This window comes from Brachionichthys hirsutus, chromosome 5 (assembly GCF_040956055.1).
Source record: "Brachionichthys hirsutus isolate HB-005 chromosome 5, CSIRO-AGI_Bhir_v1, whole genome shotgun sequence".
Taxonomy (NCBI): domain Eukaryota; kingdom Metazoa; phylum Chordata; class Actinopteri; order Lophiiformes; family Brachionichthyidae; genus Brachionichthys; species Brachionichthys hirsutus.
Genome location: NC_090901.1, coordinates 11,411,683 through 11,435,915, shown reverse-complemented (window position 1 = coordinate 11,435,915; position 24,233 = coordinate 11,411,683). Strand labels below are relative to the sequence as shown.

Genomic DNA, 24,233 nt, shown 5'->3' with positions numbered 1-24,233 from the left:
ATGACGCGTTCATGTCGTCAATAAATAAATAGAAGCAATTAATTATGAATGATGCAATAAATAGCAAATTAAAACAATTTAATTAATGTCTCAAAGTAATGGATGAATAAAATCAGTACCTTCGAATTACACGCAGGAACCTATTCTAAATACTTATTAAAATACACGAAGAATGATGACGATGATCAGTAGCTGTTCAAGAGGCTGCGAGGCTCCAGAAGGTGATTCCCACTGACCTAGTGGAGACCCTGCTTCTGCTACCAGATTGGGTTTCACGTTTTTACGGTCACAGGATGAGTTTGAACCCCTTTTGAACCTCCTGAGGTAAAAATCGGTTGTGTATTTGTTAACTATTTAGAAATAGAATGTTGAATATTGATTCGAATCCCAAATGGAATAAATCCACCCATTCACTCCGGAACGTGGAATTCTTCATTACCAGGTCAGGAAAACTGCATCCTGTGATTCTGTTTCCATCTCTGGACTCTTATCGTTCAACTATGACAGCAGTTACACCTAAAAAATCCCTCTTTGTTCCAAACCCACTCCCTCGCTGCTCCGTGGGTGGACGTGTCGTCACTACTGTGTGTGTGTGTGTGTGTGTGTGTGTGTGTGTGTTTCAGTGTTTAATCACGCCTCCTGTCACGCTGTTCTGTGAACTGATATCCTTCTTCCAGATTGCTGCAGGGAACAGGAAATGACATACATTTTGTAATTGAAGCTTCCTGAAATCACAAATTTATTTTCTTTTTAATAAATCTATACAGTAAATCAACTGATGCATTCTAACCTGACAGATTTTACGTTTCAGGATATTTTTTTTGTTTTTCCTTTAGTTCCCTTCACGTCAGAATCATAATATATCTACACCAGTGCTTATTTTCATTCTCATTACTTTAATCTTTGATTAATAAAAACACAACCGATTGAGTCAGAACAAAAATATGAAAAAATCAGAAAGCAGAAAGTTAAGCGCGTAAACTATACTATTATTATTCCCCACATTGTCTTCTAGGTTTCCCAAACAGTAAAAACATGTCTCAGTAAAAACATTGTTTACATTTTGGATCAAGTTTCTCTTTTCTCTTCAGCTCAGATGCAACATTTCACCAGCGAAGGAACGAGCTGCTGGATCGGGGGGGACAGATTGGAGACAACAGTCTGTTTGAGCTACGAGGACACGGGATCAGCCGAAACTCCAAATTCAGTCATTCTCAGGTCCACGACTTAAGAACGCAGCAGCGTCACCTCCAAACCGACTCATGAAGGTACCGGTACCAGCTGCTGGATCGCCAGCCCCGCAGTCCGGGAGGCTGGACCCGAAGCAGCTGGATTCCGTTCAGGCTTTTGAAGACGTTCGCGTTGTGTCCTTGGTTTCTGTCCTTAACAACGACTGTGGAAGAGTTTAAACACTCGAAACAGAATCCAGAAGAAAAAAGAGATCTTCCTCATCGAGATGAAGCACCTGAATCCTTCGGTACGGGAGATAAAACGCTTCAAGAAGAGCACAGAAGTGCAGACGGGGAGTCTTCTTCCGTGGTGGTTGGCTACTTCTGCTCGTTGCCTCGCATGAGGGGGATGACGTAGACAGAGATGTCATCTCCTGAGCCCAATCTGTCGTCCGATATCCTCCACCCTCGATCCTTCGGGGACCCGCGAGCTCTCATCACCAGGTCCTGAGCTGCCATGGCGTACCTGATGAAGACGATGTAACGATGATGTCATCCGTTCATTATCTGAGCCACAAAATAAATCCGAAAATACCGCAGGGAACTTCTGATCCCACGCTGACGAGCTTTAAAGCACACTGGCAATAGTTTTAAGGGCTTTCCCCTCACATCATCAGAATAACGAGGGGGGGGGGGGGGGGGTGCACATGCCTGCGGGGGTCATCAGGGTTGCAGTTTGCCAGGAAACAGGTGACTGCTTCAGCCACTTCCTGGTTGGAGAGGACGTCCCACAGACCGTCGGTTCCCAGCACCAGAACGTCGTCGGCTCCGTGGTCGGACTGCGACAGAGGGTAGACGCTGACCTGGGGGTGAAGGGAACACGCCACTATTCCAAGGCACTTAGCGTTAGCACAAAATATGGAGTCACTTAGCATTAGAATTTTGACAAAAGCAGTCTGTGCATTTAGAAGAGAGACTTTGATTGAACTGTGTTTGTCTCTGTCTTGATCTCTTTCTTCTTCGGGACTGTTTTTTGTTTTATCGAGAACCTCCAGGAACCTTTAAACTTCCGGGTTCAGCGTTGGTTTGTTTCGCCAGGAGGAGGGCGTGGTCTGTGCCAGACATTCTCTCTGCTTCTGTTTCAGACTAACCGGGACGCACAGAAAGACGAAAGTGCTACTTGAGCATGCTAACCTCAGTAGCGAACGCATTCTGGCGTGTTTTCAGTGCTTCAGACTAAAATTCTGGCCACTGCTGATGTAACGCGTCTTTAAGTGCATCTGAGGATGATGATGATGGGAAGTTTTCATCATGTGACATTCTGTCATCCAACCACAGATGTCCCAGTCGCTGCTTTTCATCTGCGGTTATTTCGTTCGATACCGAAGCGCGATCATCTGATCTTTTTCTCTGAAATCGCCTTTTACATTCCTATTTTTGCGGAGCTTCCTCCTGTATTTCCATTTCTGCATGCCACCGAAGGGAAGAGATGCGTTACTGTGGCAACTGAATAACGATGCCTGAAGAAGAAGCGCATTACGAAGGAGTAGGTGAAGAACAGCCGGTGGCCCTGGACCCCGGCAGCAGCGGGCGGCTAATTCACTGCACAGTCTGAGGCCAAAGGAGCACAGCGACCCCAGAAGCATCTGAGGGACGCGATTGGGCCGTCATCATTCACACGTGGCAATGCCAGATGCTTTGAAAGCCGTTCCCTGAAATGGTTTGAAAGCTGTGATTTCAACAATACTCACCTTGAAGAGGCTGATGACGAACATCGTCTGATGAAGGCTTTTATTTTAGCAGCCAGTCAGTCATTCTGACTGCAGGCCCCGCCCCCCCTGCCTCCAACACACGCTTTATTCCTTTAGATAGTAATTCCTTTCCTTTCACAGAATTTCAACTCCAGTCTGACACGTCTCTGGCTCTCTAGAAATGCGTTTCCACGACAGCCATCAGAGGAAAGACGCAGAAAGCCGTGCTGATCTCAGAGGCGTGTAAACCGTCCGTTAGAGTCGGCTTGTTGCCACGGGGGGGTGTGGCCTACCTCTGGGCAGCAGGACATGAAGGGCTTAATGTAAATGTTGGAGTCGTGCACTTTGAGGTTGTGATCCCCGAGGCCTCTGGTGACGCCGATGGTCGCCAGCATGCGAGCCTGCAAAAGATCAGACGTCAGACCAACGGCAGGAAATGGATTACCATCGTTACTAAAACAGGGAAAGGCTATTGTGGGTTTATTAAAGTTCTGCTTTCAGTTTCTGTAGCTTTGACACACACTGATCTTTATCTGGATGGAGGAGGATAGTTTGGGAAAACACAAACAAACAATCATCTAACAGGTTTGTGGGCCGCCGGCGATCCAAGTGAGGCAGAACTCACTTCGACTCCCATCGTTTGCCGCTAAAGCTTCTAAAAACGGTTGCTCATTGGATTCTCGGATTAACCGTGGACGCTGGGATCTTTCGGTAAGACGCGGCTGTATGTAGGTAGGCGTCTGTAAAGCATAGATCTCCTTCCTGTCTGACATTTTCAAAGCCGCCATCGGCCCCAGCAGAGCCCGGCTGAGGCAAAAAAGGCAAATTTCACCTTCCATGAGCTTTGGATCTTTCCTCCGTCAGCGTTCCACTACCATTAACATACATGACTTATTTCCTCTCTGTTCTCCCACACTTCCATCGTCACCTCCGGCCACTTCCTTTCCGAGGACGGTAAGAACAGAGTCCAATAAAGCTGAGATCCTCTTTGTGCCTTAGTTTGATGCAGAAAGTGAGTCACTGTGGAAAGAGGCCAGGGATGTTTCCCACTAGCTGCCCCCTCAACACAGCGACAGGATTTGTAGAGGGGGGGGGGGGGGGGGGGCTGACTAATGGCGCCCCGGTGAACTTTGATTATAGGCGATTACAGACCGTGGGAGTCAGCGAGTGGCCGGCGGATTGCGTCTTACCTTCTTCCCTTCGCCGTAGATCACAGGGAACTTCAGGTCGTCGTCCTCGAGGGTTTTGTAAGCCCTGTGCAGCAAAGAGAGGACACTTTAGTGGGTTTTTGGTTTTGTAGCAGGCAGCCAACACTCGCCCTGCAGACAGGCTGCCTCCACATCCCCGTGGGCCCCTGCTGCCGAGGTTACACAGAGGAAGAGTGGTCTAGGAGGAAGAAGCCGGGAAGAAACAGACGACACAAAGCCTTTGCATGCAACACTTTCTAACTTTATCCTGTAAAAGTGATTGATTTCTTGATTTCCTGCTGCAGGTGTGTGTCGTGAGCGTGCACGACTGCATGTATGTACGACGAAGCCCGGATGTAAAGCCGCTGACGGATGCAACAGCATCCCGTTTTCATTCCCCGGCTCCCAGAGCGGCGCTTAAACCGCCCCCCAAGCTAATGAATAATTTACCATCTTCAGACTGCAGCACCAGGAACAGAAAGAGACTAGAATCCCGTAGCTATTCATGAGTCTAAAGGAGGACGAAATCCAAACGCTGCCCTCAGAGGTGAGGAAGAGTGGGAGGCGTTCCAAAACGCACCTCCAGCAGCAGAACGACGAGAAAACAGTTTTCAGGCTGTGATCTGGATCAAATTATGTTTTGGTCTATTATTTTTCCTGATTGTGCTGAAGGTGGGATGAGAATCCGTGCCGGTCGGAGCCACCTGAAGGTTGCATCCACATGACTGACAGTTCTGCTGATTTGGCAGCAACAAGCGGATCTGTTGCTACCAAGCTGTGCAGATTTGTGCATCGGCCTCATCTAAGATGCAGGCTAATGCTTTTAGCTCAGGTTTCAGCTTAAGAGGTGTGTAAATGGCACCTTTTTGAATCGTCATGGTTCCCCGGTGCATTTTACATGGGTTTCGGTCTCAAGGCTGCAACACTCAGAAACACTGCAGAAATCTTTCCATGTGCTTCAGACAGAGCTGTTCGGTTCTGGGTGAACTGTTCCTTTAAGATGCACTTTTCACCCCTCCAGCACCAGAAACTGCAGTAACGATACTCTTACTTTATTTTTTTACCCAGAAACATCTCATCCGACCAGCTGCCACCAGCAGAACCAGTCCTTTGTGGGTCAAACAACATTTATACACTCGATGGGAATTATGAAAGGGCTATTTGCATAGGTCATGTGACCCCGGCCTGTTTCAGCTGCTGTGAAGCCGATTAGCAGGGATGGATGGGTTTATCGTTCCTGCTGGTCCCACTCAGAGCGTTCATTAATTCAGCTCGTCGCTTTTACTTCAGCATTTCACCTTGAAGAAGCGGCGCCGTCGCAGTCGCCTCCTGAGACGCCCGTTTACAGCGAGTCCATCCTGTCAGACTCCAGATAAGGAGTGTGTGACAGAAAGGAGGCGATACCCATTAATCCTGCTCCGGGACAACGTTGAGTGCTTCCACTTCCAAAGGCGGAGAGGCGGGCCGCAGAGGAGAGGAGTGATGTCATCGATGACACAGCCATCCAGGGTGCTGACACCAGGTCAGTTTAGACACCTGTGTTTACAGGTGATGACTCACGTTCTGATTGGCTGATAATGCGATTCCTTTGGGCAAAGCAAGAATGTTCCCTATAATGTTAGCTAGCATTCACTCGCTAACCATCGTGACTTTATGGAATGTTGTCCCTTAAGGTCACGCTAACCCTACAAACCCTGTCCTGGATCTGCACCTGGATCCGGATCCAGCAAAAGTTTGGACACACTTTCCCAAAGTGTCCAAAAGTGGAAAAAGCAAGTTAGAGGAGGAGGAGAATGGGGAATGAAAATATGACAGTGATGAAGGTGCGTGCTCGTCTCCCTCCTTTCCTCATTCATTTTCAGTAGGATGGGGAGGACAGCCGCCTCCCAAGGAGGGGGTGCAAAGGAGAGTCATTCATCACCCTCCTCCCAGCCTGAGCGTCTCTGTTTTCCACTGGGTTTTTTTTACGAAGGTATAGAAAGCGGGAGGTGGGGGGGGGGGGGGGACTGGCATGCCTTCATCAGAACGCAGCCTTGATCACTGGCGCCTTTGAGGGGAAGCGATGGCAGCTCTCACCCACTCGCACTCAGCATGTGGGCCCGCTGTGAATGCACTGTATGTAGAGAGAGCTGCACCTCTGCAACGTACGTAAAATAACACGCTAGGTCACAGCTACACGCCTCGGAGCAACCAGCTGGCAGGCCGGTCATTTAAGACCCAGACCCAGTCTGGGTGGAAGCAGCAGAACTGGGTTAGTGTAGAACCTGATTAAAAATACATCACAGGACGTCTGAGCTGCCGTGGCAGGAAGCAGGCCGGCGGGAGGTGGAGCTCCGGGCTCGATGAGGAAGACTGACCTACATCTGCTGAACCGAAGTACGCCAGCATGATGAGGAAGACGCTCACTGAAGCTAATGGTCGCAGTTTGCAGAGAGACTTTCCTGCTAACATCACAGGGAAACTCAGGTGCTCTTTGCTGACGTCTTCATCGGGGAGGCAGATGTCTCAGATCTGTTTGTGATGAAGGCGTTGGAGTTTGTCGTTCCTTTTCCCAGAGAGCGCAGGATCCTCGTCTAACCGGACGGGCATTCCGTTATTTCATTTTAAAGAGTCTGGAAAAGCGGCTGAATGGATGGACGGACGGACGGATGGATGGACGGACAGACGGACGGACATAATGGGGAAAATGAGGCCTTGGTGGAGGTTTGTGTTCTGTTCTGCAGCTTAAAGCAAAGTTTTTTAGGAAGCTCTGTGTTTTTCTTAGATCGCCCGTCTTATGTCGACTTTTTGAATCGCATGGACGAATGTTCAGAATTTAAATATTAACATGAAAAGAAGCCGTAAGGGAACGACTAGTTTATCACCAACAAAGAGGATTAAAAATACCCACCGGCTGGTTTGTTTAAACAACGTGGAATTGTAAAAGGCCAAGCAACAGATTAATTTCCACGCTACTTTTGTCTCGTAGGGCTCGTGAATGAATTCTACTATAAGGATGTAAAAAAAGTATGTCTAAATAATTCAACAGAAAATGTCTGTCATGCCTAAGGAACATGCAGAACGGGGGGGGGGGGGGGGGACGACGACGACAGACAGAGGAATCACTCCTGATAAATAAATCCACAGATCAATAAATCATCCGACTCACCATCCCGCCATAGTGAAGTCACGGTACAGCATCCTCTTCCCGACCTCCTTCCTCTGGACTCTCCTCGGGAATTCCAGATGTGTGAACTCGTTCCCCAATAAGTGGGGCTGCATGTAGGCCTTGGATATGAAAGAGAGCAGAAGAAGAAAGAAGCTTGGTGAGCCCAGGGAATGGAAAAACAAACCCAGCGTCTATTTAGGCTGCAAAGCAGAGCAGGCAGCGCACGAGAGCCGGCACTCGCACAACTGGAGTCCCGGCGGGGGGGTCAACCTAATGTCTGACAGCTGTTCTCGCAGAGGAGGCGCAGAGGAGCTGAGCAAAGTTCCTCCCTACCAGGAACTGCAGTCGCTGTCTCTCCGACTCCGGAGTGAACTCTGCCGACACGGGGATGACTTCACCGGCGCGGATGATGATGGCTCTGAGGAAGAGGAGCAAAGAAGAAACTGTTTACTGAGCGTCTGTCGGCGCACATAAAACATTAAACGCTGCGTTCGCATGCCGTCTGTAAAAAGTAAAGCACGGGAGCAGCAGCTCAGCGTTCGCGTCTTATTCCAAGGTTGTTAGCGCTCGTGCTAACCTCGGAGTCACACCAGATGAAGGGCAAAAATAATGACTTCTGTTGCATTATTGATTTACAGCAGCTCGGCGCCGAGGTGAACGAGAGGTGCCGCTAGAGCTCCGGCAAGGTTAAACACAACAACTGTTCTAAAAAGGTCAAAGTTCGTACAAAACCCAACAAAGAAAAAAAGTTTGAAAGAGAGAATCTGCTCCAAAGGGTTCGTTCTCGGGTGACTGAGCGCGTCACCGCCAAACGCCCTCACGACCTTCCAAATCGAAACCAAAGAAGACAAGTGTGTCTGTCTCACCTGCTGTCCCCGGCGTTCCCAACATAGAGATTCCCGAGCAAATAGACGACCACCAGGGCCGTGCAGCCCCCTGAGATGTTGTAGACCGCCTTCTCCTTTTCTATCTGCACATCCTGAACACACACACAAGATTACTAATCCAAGGTCATCCGGGTTGCATCATCTGGGCCTTCATTAGGCCTTCCCTTCCATGCATCAGCTAACAGCACAACATAAAGACGATAACATGAGGCTGTCGTTAATTAGAGCAGTATACAGTGGTACTTCTACTTACGAATTTAATCCGTTCTGGGAGTAGCTTCGTAACGTGAAAACTTCGTAAGTAGAGACGCATTTTGAATGTAAATGCACTAATCCGTTCCAAGCCCCGCAAAAGTATTGTAACGGTTCATGTTTTAGGAGTGTTCATTATTCCTACGCTGCAGAGAGTCCGCAAAGGCATCCAGGGAGGAGGGGCGGGGTGTGTGTGTGGGTGCCGCGAGGAGGAGGAGAAGAACGGGAGAGCTGCGTAGCTCCCGCAGCTCTCCCGTTCTCCTCCTCCTCCTCGCGGCACCCACACACACAGAGAGTTACCCGTCGTGTGCTTATTCCAGCGTCCGACGGACGCTACATTATGATATTTTTTTTAAATATTAATCTACCTGTTAGCTGTTACTTTTTGTCCTCTTTGTTTACTGGTCCTTTGCGGTGTTTTCTGCCTCGCGTTTCTTGAAAAACTGATCCGATGACGTCTGCTTTTGCCGGCTTTTGACAATCCGTCGGAAATGTGCGAGGCAGACGTCATCATAATGAGCAATAGCCCGACTTGTCAACACTTTTTTCGGGTGACACGAGGGGGACACGAATAGCGTGCTGGGATACACGCATACGCAACGGGTTGCCAGGCAGATTTTAGGCGATAGCCAATGGCAGAGCAGCTACGAGCAGCTATTTTTGACTTCGTAGCCTGAAACGCCTCCGTAACGAGAGGCAATATTTTCCCATTCAGATACTTCGTAACCTGAAACTTTCGGATGTAGGGACATTCGTAAGCTGAGGTACTACTGTATTTAATTCATTTATCAAAAGCAACAGCAGTCAATAAGCAGCAAAATGAAAACGGACACCAAAAGGGTTCGGAGGGCCCGCTGGTTATTACCTCGCTTAATTAGTCCGGGCTAATTCAATGCTAATTAAACACAAAGAGTAGTTAGTTGGAAAAAAAGAAACATCATCCCATTAGCTCATTAATTAGATGAATTATTAAGATGGAAGCAAATGAATCAATAGGCTAAGATAAATGTGAAGCAGCTCACACTTGGTTGAAGCCCGTTTATGACCCTCGTGGCGGCATGTCGGTGGCTAATGGGCTAATGGCTACAGCCAGGGGCTTTTAGCAGAAGTGGGACGTTATCCGACCCCTCTGACCCCCCTCTCTATGTCTGTCGACAGATTGAGAGGGATGAACAACATTTGCAGCCAACTCGTTTTCCCATGAGGGCTGCAACCAACCCAAACCCGCTAAGCCAAGTCATCGCCTTCTGGAACGCCGCTGACGACCTCCATCACTGAACACGTGTCTGGAGATGCGTGCACTCCACGAGGGCACGAGGGTTACATGTGTGTGTGTGTGTGTGCACCAACACTTCCTTCACCCTGAATGAATAATGAGTCCACAGATTCACACCTCCTGCTGCAGGCGCAGCCTTCAATGACGAACACGTCTGCATAAACATCCACGTGACAGAACGTGAACTCTATTTAAATCCTTTCACTGAATGAAACTCTACGCTGTTTCAATAAAAGGCAGAACGAGTGACAAATGAAGGAACTGCCAGTTTTCACATCATGAGAGCCCCATTATGACAGAAATGATTGTAGTAATTATCCAGCACGGTGAAGGAGATTTTAATCTGCCAACCCGGGAACAATCCTTATCTGATGGTGAGTTTGCAGAATCAACGGCAGCCTGAAGATGAGGGGGGGGGGGGGGGAGAAGAGGCTGAACGCCAGAAAACCGGCAAGAGGGGTAATTAACTGAATCAATCATCTGAACTAATTAACGTAATCAGCAGCGTATCAGCTGTTGATGAGGGCAGGAAGGACCTCTGGGCAGATTCCCTCCAACCCCCCAGCATTTACTACGGAGCATCAATGACACGCCACCGGCGCACACAATCAGTTACGCACAACATGCGCCGATCACGCCGCAACGTCTTCAAGGACAGGGTCAGCGTTACGGTAAAGGATTGATTGGAGTCGTTTGATCCAAATGGTCCTCAGCCCCAAACACCCTACCCCCCCATGAGAGGGTGCAAACATCAATATCCTGCTGGGGGGGGGGGTCAAAGTAAAGTCGGGGTGGGATCTGATCCAGGACCACATATAAAAGTGGTTCAGATCTGATTTGTGAGTTCACACACATCCCTGAGAGAATCCCATTAGCTCATCAATTAGATGAATTATTACGATGGAAGCAAATGAGTCAATAGGCTAAGATAAATAATAAATAAATCTGATTTGTGTCCCATTACAACAACAAAACAAATCCAACGGGAGTCTTCATTCTGGCGACGAGGCGGCAGCAACTGATGGAGAGCACAAAGTGAACGCCTGAACACAAGCACACAACAGGCACACCGAGGAGGGAGAGACGAGGCCGCTGATGTCATCCCTCCTTATTCAGCCTTTGTCTCTGAGCTCCACGTCGTTTCCTGAGTGATTACCATGCAGGCCTCAGCAGCCTCTCCTCGCGCCGGCCTCCGCCAAGGGAATCCGGCGACTCGTGTCAGGAGACATGAAAGGCGGATAAGACACAGAACTCTGAGGTTCAGGACGATAATAGTCCCGGGACTCTTCCGATAAGTCCCGTCTCCTTTAGGAATGAGCGTTATGAAATGAGACGGGAGGTTTTAGGTCAATAATAATTGCATTACTTTAAATACAAAGATCCACATGGTGGATTATGGAGTGCTTGGCCTTTAATACAGGGAGGGGGGTAAAAAGCTTCAGAGTCACATGAGGGGAGAGAGGGCAAACAGGGTGAGGGTGTGAGAGGCATAGATGTTTCTAACAAGAGAAGACGACCAGTGAAAGAGGAAGAGTGTGTAAAATTGACCTAACGGAGAAAAGAGAATAATAAAAATAAAAAAAATCCAAAACAAGAAGTTGATTTCTACCCATTAAAAAAAGCATTATTGTAATTAATTAAACTGTCTTGTATTTACTAAAAATCTAAATCAGGGACCAAAAAAAGAAAAAAAATTACATCATAAAATAATCCTTATGCAAGTGTTGATCTCTCACACACATGCACGCACGCACGCACGCACGCACACACACACACCCTCCTATGTTCCTGCCCATGTGGATGGTGAGAATAGATGCACACTTCCATCTAGTGGTGAAGAGACGGAAATACTAGTTAGGCTACTGTATTTTTCGTTGATATCGATCTATGATGGAATTTAATCCCTGCTGTGATCAAATATTTTAGTTCATCTACAATAAGTGGACCAAAGAGACAGGGTGGCAGCACCCTCAGATCAAGCACACATCAGGGTCTGATCTGGATCCAATGACTAATTTATCTTCTAATGTTCCTGATCTGGATCTGAGGGACCATCAGTGAAATTTTGTTTTTCTAGAATAGCTACCAGAATAATGAGACCAACATGATCGAGACTCTCCTGGTGCAGGACTAATAAATGACTAAAAGTCATTCTTAATATAATAAATATAACATTTGCAGGAAATCACATCACTAGAGTGATTTAAACCTTTCCAGTAACCAACTGGACGAGTTCATTCCTCTTCCACAGGCCGGACATAAGAAAACTGCTGAAGCTGAGTCCAGCGACCTTTGACCTCTTCCTCCTGCAACCTGTCAGGCTAGCCTGAACCTGCTTTGATTGACTCTGGTCTTTAAAACTTGGCTCCTGCAAGAGTCAAGTCAACATCAGCGGACAGCTCAGACAGATGGTGTGTGTGTGTGTGTTCAGCTCTGAGACGGCTTGCTTCACGTTTCAGGGAACAGTCGGAACATGTACTCTGATTTAAGTTATTTAACGTGGACGTAAATGTATGATGGACCGGCTCTAGTCAGACGCAGTCCGAATCGATTATCTGTAAAAGGTGAAGGCACACAAAGACAGCAGGTTTAGGCTAAGCTTATATTTAAAGATTACATATTATACCCTTTTTCCACAAGTTAACACAGTTCCCAGGCTCTTATATGAAATATCTGTGACAGTCTTTGGTCAAAAAAGCAAACAGATGCTGCAGGACAGCGTCTCTCTTTTCTGTCTCAAACAGCTCTCAGAAATGGTAGCAAAAGGGGGATACTCAGTTTGATTATTGATCGATGGCATAGTGTGGTTTTCTTAACCTGATCAATTGAAAGAATTTATGTTATAATAACAGCAATAATATATCCATATATTTTTACAACTATACAATTTACTATGCAATGTTTGTAACTTAAGTAGTGAACTGATCAAACGGAAAAATTCAGCAACATGGCAATAAAAATTGCCTGCAACATGCTGCAGTCAGGAAATGAATAATCTGCTGGAGGTGACTATTGAAAGTTATTTGAACTTTTTTGTTTTTTCCAGCATGTGCTGACATGTTGATCCCGGCTACATATGGTGCTCAGGCTCAGCACTTGACAGCTCCATAGGTAGTCGGCTACCTATGGAGCTGTCAAGTGCTGATCCTGAAGGCGAACTTCAGCACTGGACAGCTCTATTATTAGCCGGCTACATATGGTGCTCAGGGTCAGCACTGGACAGCTCCATAGGCTATGTATGGAGCTGTCCAGTGCTGATCCTGAAAGTGATGTCTTTTCCACGCCATTGACTCGGGGAATGTTCTTTATCTTGCCCACTTCGGTTGGTTTTTTGGTTTGTGCATGTCCATGACAAGACAAGGTGGTGGTTTTTTGGTTTTGCTTTGATTTTGTATCGATTATCTTTGTTTCTGCATGATGATTGCATTTGAATGGAACTTTTCCACATTATTAGATGTGTTAATCTATTCCCATCATAAACTTTGGTTCATACTTGTGATTTTTCTCATTTACAGTATGGCTTTATCTCTAACAATTTTTAAGTTACAACCTTTTAAAAAAGTGATATCAAAATGGAATATTTTATTCTAATTACTGTGGCATTGAAATAGTTAAATAAAAATTAAGTTAATAATAGTTATTTAACAGCATGTTAAGGAGTAGTTACATTTATTTTACATTAAATGACTTTACATTTAGTTACATTTTTTACAGTGTTACGGTTTATATTTGGCCTTTGGAGGGCAAACAAAATGCTAATGTGGCCCTTGGAAAAAATTAGTTTGACACCCCGGCTTTAGATACATCTGACATTCATTAGTGCAGAAGAAAAAAAATTAATTACCTGAGGAACACTTTTTATCACATCATAATAACTCATAATTGCTTCCTGGGTCGACATCTTTCAGATGCGTGTGCCAAACGGGCCTCTTACCATGTCTTTGAAAGCGTTCTCGATGGCACCGGTCACCAAGCTCTCGTGTGACACCTTCTTCTCCATGATGAAACGCGTGGGCGGAGAGCCGGGCGAACCCGGGGCCCCTGCAGCGCCGCGGAGCGAGATGGCCCTGGAGAGGGCGCGTTGGGATGTTGGGGTGAGGTGGTGGTTCAGGGGCTCCTCCCCCAGGCACGTGGGAGGCGGCAGGTTCGGGGTGCAGAGGATCTCCATCACCTCCTGAAGGTGCAGGGCGATGCGGTGATGGAGGAGGCGCGAAGCCATCACGGCCGCCCCGGAGCCGGCGTGGCCGTCAAACAACGCCCAGTAGTGCAAGGTGAGGTCTTCAGATCCCTCCTGGATAGAAAAAGAGTCCATGAATCTGTTTTTAACTCAAAGAATGTTTTTGTTTTAGATTTTATTTCATGCTGAATTTATATTCAAAGCATTCTGGGGACACTGCGGCTAACAGAGCAGTGATGACATCAGTTCAATCTGCAGGTAAACAAACGGCCACCGCCCACATCATAGATTAAAAGATTAGAGTCTGTTGTGATTTGCTTCAATCGTCAGACACCTCCGAGGTTTCCACCTTCAAAAGGAGCAGCAGCTTCTGATCTACTTGGAACCGATGGTCATGTTCAAAGTCTGTGAGACGCTAATTTAATTCAGCAACCAGAGAACAGAGAACAAACCTCCACCAGGGCATCAGCTTCCACTTTACCCCCCCCCTCTCTCATGTCTGACCCTCATCATGTGACCGTAGAATCTGGATCACGTCGGTATCATTATGAGTTTACTGAAGAAAAGCTCTTTCACCGACGGTGCTCTTCTTCGGGCGCTAAATTTGTTTCCTAACATTGTTAGCAAGTCATAAAGCAAAGAACACCAGAGAGAGCCTGTGAGGAGGAGGAGGAGGGGGAGGAGGAGGAGAAGGAGGAGACCCTGCAGCAACTAGGTCACGAGATCCTGGCCTGACTTTGGCTTTGGCTCTGGGTGAAAACTTCCGCAGCAGGATTACTTAGATGTCCAATACTAAAAAACATCAAGGGCCACATGATGCCTTCAGGGCGCTTTGCCGTTAAAGGCTGATGTGACGTGTTCAGGGAACTGTGCTGTACGCCCTGATAAAATGCTGATGGACAGAATGAGTTGATTCTACCAGTAGCCCTCAGGGACATTCAAGGAGGACAAGCCGCATTGTTTCCCGGATTCTCCGGTAAACTGGAATGGCACTAGGATTCGTCCGCAAATGCAGGACTCTCGAGTGTTTGTCTAGCTATCACAGCCAAGCAGGTATTGGGTTCGGGTTATGTAGGATAGGCGTAGGATTAGGGTTATGTAGGATAGGTGTAGGGTTGGAATTATAGGATAGGTGTCGGGTTCAGGTTACGTAGGATAGGGTTTGGGTTATGTAGATTAGAGATTATTAGAGCGTGTTTTGACTTGCAGAGGTTTTTCTTTTCACCTGTGTGTGTTTGCATGTTAGCAGGATGACTCAAGAACCCTGGCACCATGTACATTTAACCTAAAGGGATATTTTCCTTTTTAATGTTGCAAGAAATCAGAATTTCTCTTCTAATCATGGAAATTAGACAGAACTGCCAAATATTGTGGAGGAGTGAGGCTTGGGTGAGACAAGATAAACAGATGTGTGGGACGTCCGGGTCTTGGTGGAGGTACGTAAATCTAAATGATGACATTTTGTCTGCTTTAATAAACAGACATCTTTTATCCATCCTGTCAGATTGTGGTTATTAAACGACGGTTAGTGTTTTGCGCTGACGTTTTTACTCATCATTTCCTGCAGTTGTAAAACTTGGATAAGGTGTGAACGGAGATGATTCCTAAACAGAACCAGTAGTTTAACTGACCGAACTGTCCATGAGACCCAAGCCCTCTCCATTAGGCAGAGACGACCTCCTGCGGGCCTCGGAGGTCCGGCTTGGCGTGGCACCTCCCGCAGGTCTTCTTTTGACCACCAGCACCTCACAGCAGGCCTGGTCCTCATTTAAGGTGCTCTTTCCTGCATTGATCACCCTGGACAGAGAGAAACGGAACACAGCAGATGAAAGAAGACAGGGTTTATCTAATCTGTCCTCTTTGCGAAAGCATATTTTCATATGACCGTCAGAATTATCCTGAAAATATCAGATTCCAGGCGCTTCTTTCCTGCTCATATGTTCATGATTCGTATTGGAACAACATTCCAGACTAATTTAATTTAGGCCAAATGCAGGAGATGCTCCTTCTGCAGCCATTAAATCTGATCTGTCTGGAGACACAGTGACTCACCGCTGTCCTAACATGGTTCGACAGGTATAGAGGACACCCTGCTATCGTTATCAGGAGCGGAATACTGTCACATTAGAGTGTTTATTATCTAAACCAGGGGTGGGCAAACTTTTTGACTCGCGGGCCACAATAGGTTCTAAAATTTGACAGAGGGGCCTGACCAAGAACAGATGGATGGAGTATTTGTGTGAGCTAATATAAATGACACATGAAAGCTATTGCATTAAAGGATTTGGCCTTTTACAGGTAGCATTACAGAGAAAAGGTCAAATGAATGAGGTTTAATTATAATACAATTATATTTAATGATATAATTTGGACAAGTTGGCGGGCCGGATTAAAAAGACCAACGGGCCGCATATGGCCCCCGGGCCTGGGTTTGCCCATGTCTGATCTAAACCCATGGCACATTCCAGTAACTCTTCACTCCGGCTTCAGAAGACGAATGGAGGCCACAAGCTTCACGCACCATTACGCATCCACGAGACGAACCGCTGCAGGAAGTGGGTTCTGTCCATCTCGGACACAAGAGTCGTCCTCACCCCGAGGCTCCAGCATGGAGTCTGAGAGACGGCCTGTTATGTTCGGTTATTTCCCCTCCTTCGATGGCGCGACCTTAATTAACAGAAGTCATGTCCTTTCTTTGCTCTGCTGCCTGACTGCAAAGGACATTTCTACATCAGCACATATGACAGGTTTTCAGTTTAGCAGCATCTACTTCTACTGTACTTTAGGCTTGTCCCCTGAGGGGACGCCACAGCAAATCAACGTTCTCCACTTCAGCCCGTCCTTTGCATCGTCCTCCCCAACACCAGCCACCCTCATGTCCTCCCTCACTACGTCCATGTATCTTCTCCTGGGTCGTCCTCTCGCCCTGTTCCCTGGCAGGTCCATCCTCAGCATCCTTCTACCGATATAGTCCCCGTCTCTCCTCTGGACATGTCCAAACCATCAAAGTCTGGTCTCTCTGACCTTGTCTCCGAAACGTCCAACCTTCACTCTCCCTCCCAGAGGTATGTTGGCCGGTCCAACTGCCTTCCCATTCTTCATCCTCTTCATTGCCTTTCTAACTTCTCCCTCGCTAATCTTTGTCACTTCCTGGTACACAACAGGTCCCTCTTCTAAACTTTGTTCTTTCTCATTTCCCTCATTCATTAATTCCTCCAAATACTTCTTCCACTTTCCCAGCACACTACCGCCCTCTGTCAACACCTTCCCATGTCTATCCTTAATCACGCCAACATGCTGAACATCCTTCCCATCTCTGTCTCTCTGTCTGGCCAGCCTGTACAGATCCTCTGATCTGCCTTAGTCCTCTTCATCTTCTTCACCACTAGAGTCTTCTTACACACCACCAGCCTATGTTGGCCGGCCACACCCTTCTACCATGACCTTACAGCCAGCCTGTCGTCCACCAATGGACCAAATTCATCCGGCACCTTTGTATTTCACTCAATCTTTAAAGTTCGTTAAGGTAAATGTTTGTCTATGCAGCATCTGACTCGTGACCCAAATACATGCTTTATACTGATTGTAGATGCTTTCTAGCTGCATTCATTAGTTCTCCTCGGATAATCCGTCTTATATTTGTCGCTGCGTCCTGTGACTGCTGTAAAGTCTCAGCTAAACTTCAGACAATCCCGCCAACAATCACACGACGCGATTCTGTCATCACGTGAATCATCCAGCGGCAGAACATAGTTCAGAACGGCTGGTTGTGAAGAGCGCTCCACAACACGTGTCTCTTTGATGGAGCATAAACAACGCATCATGTGATCATGTGATTGAGCTCTGTGGGGCCTTTAGAATGTAAGAGTGCTTCTCACGTGCCTCCTCTCCAGACCAGAGTGTGACCCTGACTTTTATTTTTATTTAGGTTCCTCCCGCTTATTCAGGGTTGGATCAAAAGTCTTCTCAGACCAGAGGACATGAACGTCTCCTCCCCTCCAGTGGGTCTAAGGTCAACCCAGAGCCCCCCCCTTAAGGAAAACCTCCACAAGGAGGCACTCAGGAGGATCCACTTCAACTGGGTCTGTTTGATCCAGTTGAAGTGAGCCCACCCATCCAGAGGAGAATCTCCTTCTGGTTTGATTTTATTATAAACAAGCACTCATCTCCATGCATGCATGGTTGGACCGTCGTTTCAGCTGTAAAATGAGAGTTTTGCCTTCTGGCTCTTCCCCCTTCATCCTGACAGTCCAATAAAGCCGCACCAAACCGCCACTTCATCTCACCTGTCCACTTCTACCATTCACCTTCACTCCAGATCCTGAGATGCTTAACTTCACTACTGAGAACAGTCAATCTCATAATAAACCTACATTTTATATTACAGTAATACTGTATATTATTTATTATATCATTGTGTGTGTGTGTGTAACTATTTTGCAAGTAAAAACGTTTTATCCCTTAATTATCAGCATTGATTTGAGTGTTTTTAGACTTGTATGCCAAGGTATTACCATATTTGGTATAGCATTTACAGTATATCATATACTATAAAGAATATAGCATATAGATTAGAATATAATATACATTATATAACAACAACAACAAGTCAGCAGATTATCAGTCAGGTTTGGATAAACCGGACTCAAGACTCAAAACAATCAGGACTGAATCCTAGAATAAAGACGAGAGGAGCTGACAGCGAGAAGGAATGTTGTGTATTTCAGCCATAAACCAGCAATAATTAAGATAAATAATGAATAATGAGATGCAGAAAAACAACAACAACAAAATGGGTCAACTGTAATTCTTCCACCCACTTTGAAGGAGGCGGTGGAGTCCCAGCAGCACATGATCAAGCTTTCCTTTTAGTCTCCAGATTAAAAATTATTCATGCCAGATCAGCATGAAGTGGGGGGGGGGGGGGGGGGGGTGACCCAGTAAAGAAAACATACATATCTTCTGGTACTGAAATAAGCTCTCTATGTAGGCCACCCCCCACTGCGCTACCTATGCCCCAGTCAATCCATTCTAACTTTAAACAAGTACATTTCTCCGGTTCCTGCCCAACACTAGGCATAGTTAGCCATTGCTCTCTCTCTTTCTTTGTCAGCAAAGTTTCATCAACGCTGGCCCAAACCAGCCGGTTGGGTCAAAGGTCAGGGACTTATGAGGATGTGCTGCATCAGATGCAGGCAGGACGTCTAACGAGCTTCAGCCCGAGGACAGGTGCGGCACTCCGCTTTCTCAAACATGCAAATCGAGGGTCTCTTTGCAAAATGCTTCCCTCTTTCCACGCTTTCATGAATTCTGTCTCTGTACTTTTGGGTTTTTTTTTTTTTTTACAGATGAGCTCCTGACGCTAACAGCTGGGACGCAGGGGCACCCAAAACACGTTACTAAACACAGCAGCTGATCTCAGGTCTGCCTGCTGCTGCTATCAAGCGTGTGGAAGTCCAATAAAGCAAATATCAACTGAGCAAATATTCCAAACCAAGAGAATGACGTGTGCTCTGTGTGAACGACAGAGTCAGGTTTTACCTGCTTCACACTAGCAGAAAACAATTAGACTCCTACGTGGAACTATTGATGAAGCCCCGCCCCATGTGATGCTAAACATGGTAATGGGGAGCGCCAACGCCACAACCTGAAGAGTCACATCCGGCGTTCAGGCTCCTGGAACAAGTAATGGACACGTGAGGTCTTCAAATGCATCACTGCCCATACTGGTGACATCACCGTGATGATGTCATCTTATTCAGATCTGACCTCATTTGTCTTGTTTATCAGGAGTCTCAAGATTGTTTTGAATCGTCTCAGATTACAATCCGGATCCGGATCAGGCCCCAAACGCTTTCATTTTAACTATACCGGTAGGTCGGTTCTGAAAAGTTCTCTATGAATAAAGATGATGTTATATTTTTAATCACTTTGGGGATCTGGATAAGGGATCTGGATAAGGATAAAAACTACAGAGGCGTTGGGAGGGCTGGTTTTGTTGCTGCTGCAGGGGACCGTGGAATAAAGACGTTTTGACTTTAACCATTTAGAAAGTCTCATAAAGCTGAAAGTGACCCAGAATCCATCAGAACCAGCCAAACCCAAAACATCCATCGATGAGTTTTCGGCTGACAAAACAAAGGAGCACAAGCATCACATGACCTCCTCTCGCAGTTTCAGGGGTGCGAGTCTGAGCTCCTCTCTCTGAAAGCTCCCATTGATCTTATTATGGGATACTTTCTGGTATATTTCCCCCACGAGGCCATTCTGCCTGAGACACGTCTCTATTTTTCATACCCGTGTGAACCCTGTCCTCCGGTGTTTACGCCTGATCGGGATTCGGGAATCCCAAAAAGGATGCTCTGCGAGAGAAGACGGCCGCGCTCGGGTTGACTCACTCTGCGTAGCCGGAGGACCAGGGCAGCTGCTCGGTCTCCTTCAGGGTGAGGATCGGCCGCGCTGCGTGATCCGCCGCGCACTCGACCTCGTCCGGCGACAGTCCCAGGAACTCCGGCCTGCCGTACGGGAACTTGAGCGGCAGGTCCGAGCCGCCGGGATGGTCGTTACCGGAGCCGCCGGCCATAAAGCTGGCCACGGCAGATTTCACCCGCGTCAGCATGGTCCCGCTGCAGCGTGGGTCCGGGCGACGCGACTGCGTGAGTATCCCCCCCACGACGCACGGAGACGCAGAGAAACAGAACCACGGCGGCCGCGAAGACTCATTCGGCTCCCTCTCTCTCCCTCCGTCGGTGAACGCGGAAATATGAGGCTCACGCTCGGGCACGGGCAGCTCGAAGATCACGTGACAAACCGGGTCCCGCTGGCGTCTCGGTGCGGCATCTTAACGTCAGTAATCCCGGAGAGACGCGCTCCTCCGTGGTGCGGCGCCGCGTGACGTCATCTGAGGATTGACGCAGTCCTGGCAGCTGTTTACATGAGAGACGTGCGCTGGTCACGTGACCCTCCATGTTTGTTTGTTTGTTTTTGTTTACGAAGCATCCGGAAAGCCGTCAACAGGGTTTTTGGACAGTTTGTTTTGGATCTGGATCCGGATGAAGTCCGGATCTCTCTCTTTTATTTTTTATTTTTTTACTTTTGCCAGCATCACCACGTCTTTTTGATCTTTTTTAATATGAGTTTAATCAGAATCAGAATACTTTATTAATCACAGAGGGAAATCCCCTCAGCAACAGTGAGCTCCACTCAACAAATCAGAAATACGAACATTTGACATCATGCACATAAAAAAATAAAAGTGTAATATTCAAATGTTATCGAGCTCCTTTATTGTGGAATCGGCTCCCCGTTTCGGTTTGTGAGACAGACACCATCTCTAGAGCAGACTAAATACTTCCCTTTTTTAACAAAGCTGATAGTTAATCAATACAATAATCAATATGCTGTCATAGGCCGGCACTGGTGGCCTAACCTCCTATGACACACTGAGCTCCTCCCTCTCTATCTGATTATTCATGTTATAAATATATGTCAGTAATCCCTCTCTTTCCTGTAGTCTTGAGCTCTCTCTCCCTCTGTTTGGCCTGTTGCCCAGGTTCAGCACCACGGACAGAGGTGTTTTTGACTCTCCTACCTCCCTCATTCTCTCTCTCTCTCTCTCTCTTTCTCTCTCTCTCTCTCTCCCTCTGTCCCTCTTTTTGTCAGTCTCCATCTCCCTCTTTCCGTGGTGCTGAACCTTGGCCTGTGGCCTGTGGCCCAGGTTCAGCACCATGGACAGAGGGAGCGATCGCTAGCATTAGCATTTATGGTTTTATACATTGTGTTTTTGACTCTCCTCCTACCTGTCATCCCGCCCCCCCCTCTCGCTCTCTCTCTCTCAACCCAGCTGGTCAGACAGCCGTCCACCATGAGCCGAGGTTCTGACCAATGTTTCTGCCTGTTGAAGGGAAGTTTTTCCTTGGCTCCGTTGCCAAGGTTCTTGCTCTTGTGGGTCAGGTTCGGTTCTGTCTTTCCCTGCTACTCCTGTCACACAGTCTTCGATCGTTGCAAAGTCTTTGCTCCCATTAGAGCCGAGAGCTCGCAGAACGTCTCCAGAGAAAACAAGCGAACTCCACTCAGAGCGGAGTTTTCTAAACTGTCAGACAGTTCCAGGGTAGAGCTCCAGCGACCTAATGACCCACCCAGTGGGTCTGTGTGAGGTGCACCTCCTGCACGATGTCATTAGAAAATAAACCAGAGCACTTAGAGGTGCAGCAGGTTCGTTCTGCAGGAGTCCAGCGATCTGGAAGAAGATGGACATCTCCCTGGACTTAATGACCCTCTCTGGGATGTTGTCCCCCTGCATCCTTACTCTTGGAGTACGTACACTACTGGTCAAAAGTTTTATAACACTCCAACTTCTCCAGAATAATCATTTTTTTTAAAATGATGCAGTTTAATGTCTCAGTGTGCTCTGAAATTAAAGCAAAGTACAAATAAAGAAGTGAAGTTAAAAAAGCAATAAATGAAATAAATTTGGGCACCAAAATGTATTTTAGGAGCGTCTTGTTTTCCTCTGACCAGCAGGGGTCAGCAGCGAGCTGGAAGCCTCTGCTCACCGGTACAAACATGCATTATTTATAAGAGTAAAGTTGCCCACCCCCATAATATAAATTTGAAATGAAAATTGTTAGTCGTTTGTGCTGTTACAGTTCTTGAGATATTGGTGATTCTTTTGTAGGTCAATCTGAGGTCACCTAGAGTCATAGACCCCCCATTTTCTTAAAAATGCACCAAAGTAAACCGTCGTCTTCCCCTATATTTCCACATCAGTCCAATGGTCTAGGAACAAACGTGTCGGAATCAGCAGCTCGGTGACTGCCAAGGCGTGATCTTCAAGTGATGAAGGCTGGACTGCAGCCGGGACCAGATTCCTGCTGGAAGCAGTGCTGATGGAGCGCACGCTACATACTGATGGTGTGAAATAACGGATTATTATATGTTACTCAGATGTAACAGTCGGTCACATCGTGGTCACCTCCATGTAATACAGCCTGCAGATGAGAACTCCTGGTAGAACCCCAGAGACATTTCTGATGGGTAACGCTTTGCCGCTTGATCATGCACCTCATCTCTTCCCACCGGAGACGGCCCCGTGGACAAATAAGGAAAAATAAGGGGTCAGCTTTTCCATGACTGGTGGACATGAGCTTTGAAAATAGTCGCAGCAACGCTTGATTAATCATTTTCAGCACAGGAAATCTGACCGGTGATCGGTTTCCTGGCAACGGCACCTCTGCGAGGACTGCAAATATTTTAGCAGGACTTCGTGGTGTTTGAGCCGCTTCTATTTCTGATAATGAAGCCTGACATTTTTATGTGGAATAACTAAAACATGTAGAGAGGATAATAAAGGGTCGCTGGTGGGTTTAAAAAGTATTAAGAGGATCTCACCGCTTTCATTCCGGGTTCCTCTATATAAGACCAATTTAATAGCAAAGCCGAGCTGGAAACTGAAACAAATCCTGATAAAAAAAAAATACACAAAAATAATCATCCAAAATGTTTTACTTCAGATTGAAACTCAGCAGATCAACAATTATTTGAGCTGCGCTCTCTCTGCAGGCGGCGTGACGGAGGAGAAAGGCATCTCTCATCTCAGGCCTCTGGACCTCCATAGAGGGTCGTGATGAGGTGACACCCTGCTGTGATCGGTTGCTAGTAGATGCACACCAGAAAAGCTTCACTTCTTCCTTATGTATGTTTCACATCGCTAAAAAATACCAGCAGCAAAAACCTTTGCTAATAGGAAACAATAATTTACAGACACCGAGCTGATCCTTGAAATATGATGACATTTGGAACTAAAAGTAGACAAAGGACAAAAGAAGCATTCACACACAATCTGGCACGAAATATCCAGCAGCTGGAGAACGCAGGATTTCTATGTGAGTAATACTCAACATTTCCTTCTGATATGTGAGGTGTGACGCAACATTTATTTGAGTTTCACATTTTGTCTACTTGTCCGCATGAAATGGATGACCTCTGGAGAAAATACAGAAGTGATAGAAATGAGTTATTCTTGTGGAGGATGGAAGGAGGACAAGGGGGGAGCGAGGTGGAAGTTTCAGCTCAATCCATCAAAGACCAGAACCCGATTCTTGAGGTCACCCCTGGCCAGCAGTAGTCGTATTCAGCCAAATAAAGCAAGCGTCCACTCGTTGTTGTGCTATCTGATGATCTTTGATCTGTTTTTCCTTGTCGAGAGGCCGGGGCGTCAGGGTGAAGGGTGTCGGCTGTGGATTGTCCAGACAGACAGAAAGTAGGACGGACACTTTCCTGTAAGGACAGCATGGTGCAGGTTGTGTGCTCACGGAGACAGGAAGAGTGCATCTAATTAGCGTCGATGCCGCACAATGCATGCTGTGTCTGAAGAATACATCGTCG

The 24,233-nt window shown here is 46.9% G+C and overlaps 1 protein-coding gene across 1 annotated transcript; it reads right to left on the bottom strand.

Annotated features, from left to right (window-relative positions):
• Window positions 1-764: 764 nt before the first annotated feature.
• On the bottom strand, window positions 765-20,466 carry ppm1h (protein phosphatase, Mg2+/Mn2+ dependent, 1H). Its single transcript, XM_068739309.1, has 10 exons — window positions 20,246-20,466; window positions 15,479-15,644; window positions 13,605-13,961; window positions 8,122-8,234; window positions 7,589-7,673; window positions 7,256-7,374; window positions 4,111-4,174; window positions 3,214-3,321; window positions 1,881-2,032; window positions 765-1,695 (listed from the first exon to the last, which is right to left on the bottom strand). Exons 1-10 carry the CDS (start codon window positions 20,464-20,466, stop codon window positions 1,548-1,550), a joined length of 1,533 nt encoding a protein of 510 aa, XP_068595410.1. The 3' UTR covers window positions 765-1,547.
• Window positions 20,467-24,233: the final 3,767 nt, after the last annotated feature.